Source organism: Plasmodium inui (assembly GCF_000524495.1).
Source record: "Plasmodium inui San Antonio 1 unplaced genomic scaffold supercont1.43, whole genome shotgun sequence".
Classification (NCBI taxonomy): Eukaryota; Apicomplexa; class Aconoidasida; order Haemosporida; family Plasmodiidae; genus Plasmodium; species Plasmodium inui.
The window spans coordinates 56569-58175 of record NW_008481877.1 but is presented as its reverse complement, the minus strand read 5'-3'; the positions used below and the strand labels follow the sequence as shown (position 1 = coordinate 58175).

At 40.2% G+C, this 1607-nt stretch overlaps 1 protein-coding gene across 1 annotated transcript; it reads left to right on the top strand.

Annotated features, from left to right (window-relative positions):
• Positions 1-1138: 1138 nt before the first annotated feature.
• On the top strand, positions 1139-1321 carry C922_05186 (hypothetical protein; the record flags this gene model as incomplete). The annotated part of the gene is made up of 1 exon (XM_008820758.1): positions 1139-1321. One exon carries the CDS (start codon positions 1139-1141, stop codon positions 1319-1321), a length of 183 nt encoding a protein of 60 aa, XP_008818980.1.
• Between the last annotated feature and the right edge of the window lie 286 nt (positions 1322-1607).

Here is a 1607-nt window from a genome sequence, read left to right as displayed (position 1 = left end):
ATCAAATGGCATGGTACAAGCCATATTAGGCATCCTTAGATATGAGTACTATACATACCTCTGTAGTATCCCCATAACAGTACTCCAAGTCATGAATACTCCTTCAGCGAATACCCTGTTCAAATGGAAGTCTTATCCACACGAGAGGTTTGTAAACAGGACGATACTTCTTGTATTATCGTACTCTATCAAAGAATCGTACTACAACGCTAATTTTACTCCTAAAGGCAAAACACTTGACACATCATGCTTCCGTTTTTATAATAGCACTCCAGGTGATCCATATAGCTCCACTACTCGTACCTTTATAGAATAGTAGTATGCGGATCTCCAGACTCCTCAGCATCGATGATCGAGAGACATCCACAGTTTCCAGTCAATAGATATACTGGAATATCCATGCATTTCACAGAATGGGGCCGTCCATGTAATGAAAGCATAAACCCTGAATTCTTCACATACATTAGTACACCCACCACTATACTCGTCACATAATAGTAGTACACTTATATCCGCGCACATTACTGGGAATGGAAATCCACACCAGCATTGTACAAATAATGGTATCCAGGGCGTCACTTCATTCCTGAAATACCAATAGAATAAGGGTGTTACTACTCTCGACATATAAGTATTACAAACACGTGGATACCCTTTATATAAGGTGACACTGAAGGATATCCTTACCCTTTACGCAGATGTGCGCCTCAAATAAGGGCACTACAGGCGCAATGGAACCCTTCAGATAACACTTCCCCAGGGACATCATCATATTTCACATTGTAGTGCATTCAGCATGTCATTGGACTCAACAGAATGACACTCTCCATATACTCATGCTCTTCACATGGAATGAACACTGGTATATTCGTGCTCCTCAAATAAATCTGCTCCAGGCGGTTTGGAGGGTTCAAATCATTTAGTTCCTCCTACATTACTTGTATTATTCCTCAACCCCCATAAAATGATATCACAGTTATAGCTCCATACTTCACATCCATAGACAGTTGCAACATGTCCCATCACCTTACGCAGTTGTCGTGTCTATATAATACTACAACATGTATATCTGCGAACTTCATCCAATGATTTCATTCATATAATAGTATTCTTGGAACACAAATACAGAGTAGGAATAATGTTAGCTTTTGTAGGTCAGTACTATTTAAATCATAGTACTAGGGGCAGTGTAGTAGTCATCCCCAGAATGTTATTCCTCCCATATGAATACTCGGCAGACATTCGGACTATTCACATGATAGTACTCTGGGAATATCAATACTTGAAGTTAAGAAGTTATTCTGACACAAGGGTAATCTAAGGATATCATTACCCTTGGTAGAGCGGGACTGCTAAAGTCATGAATCTTGACGCAGTTCCCCACTCTTAAAATAATAATACTTCGGGGACTGCTACAATTTCCATACAATAGGTTTGTGCGTATAATAGAAGCCAAAATGCTGGGCCTTGAAGTCGGCCTCCTTCAGATAGTTGTGCTTCAGGGACATCCATAATCTGCACACAACCTCGAGCCTAAATGACAGTACTACACACATATGAGTATACTCACAAAATATGGTTTCCGATTATGCATACCTCCCACGGAG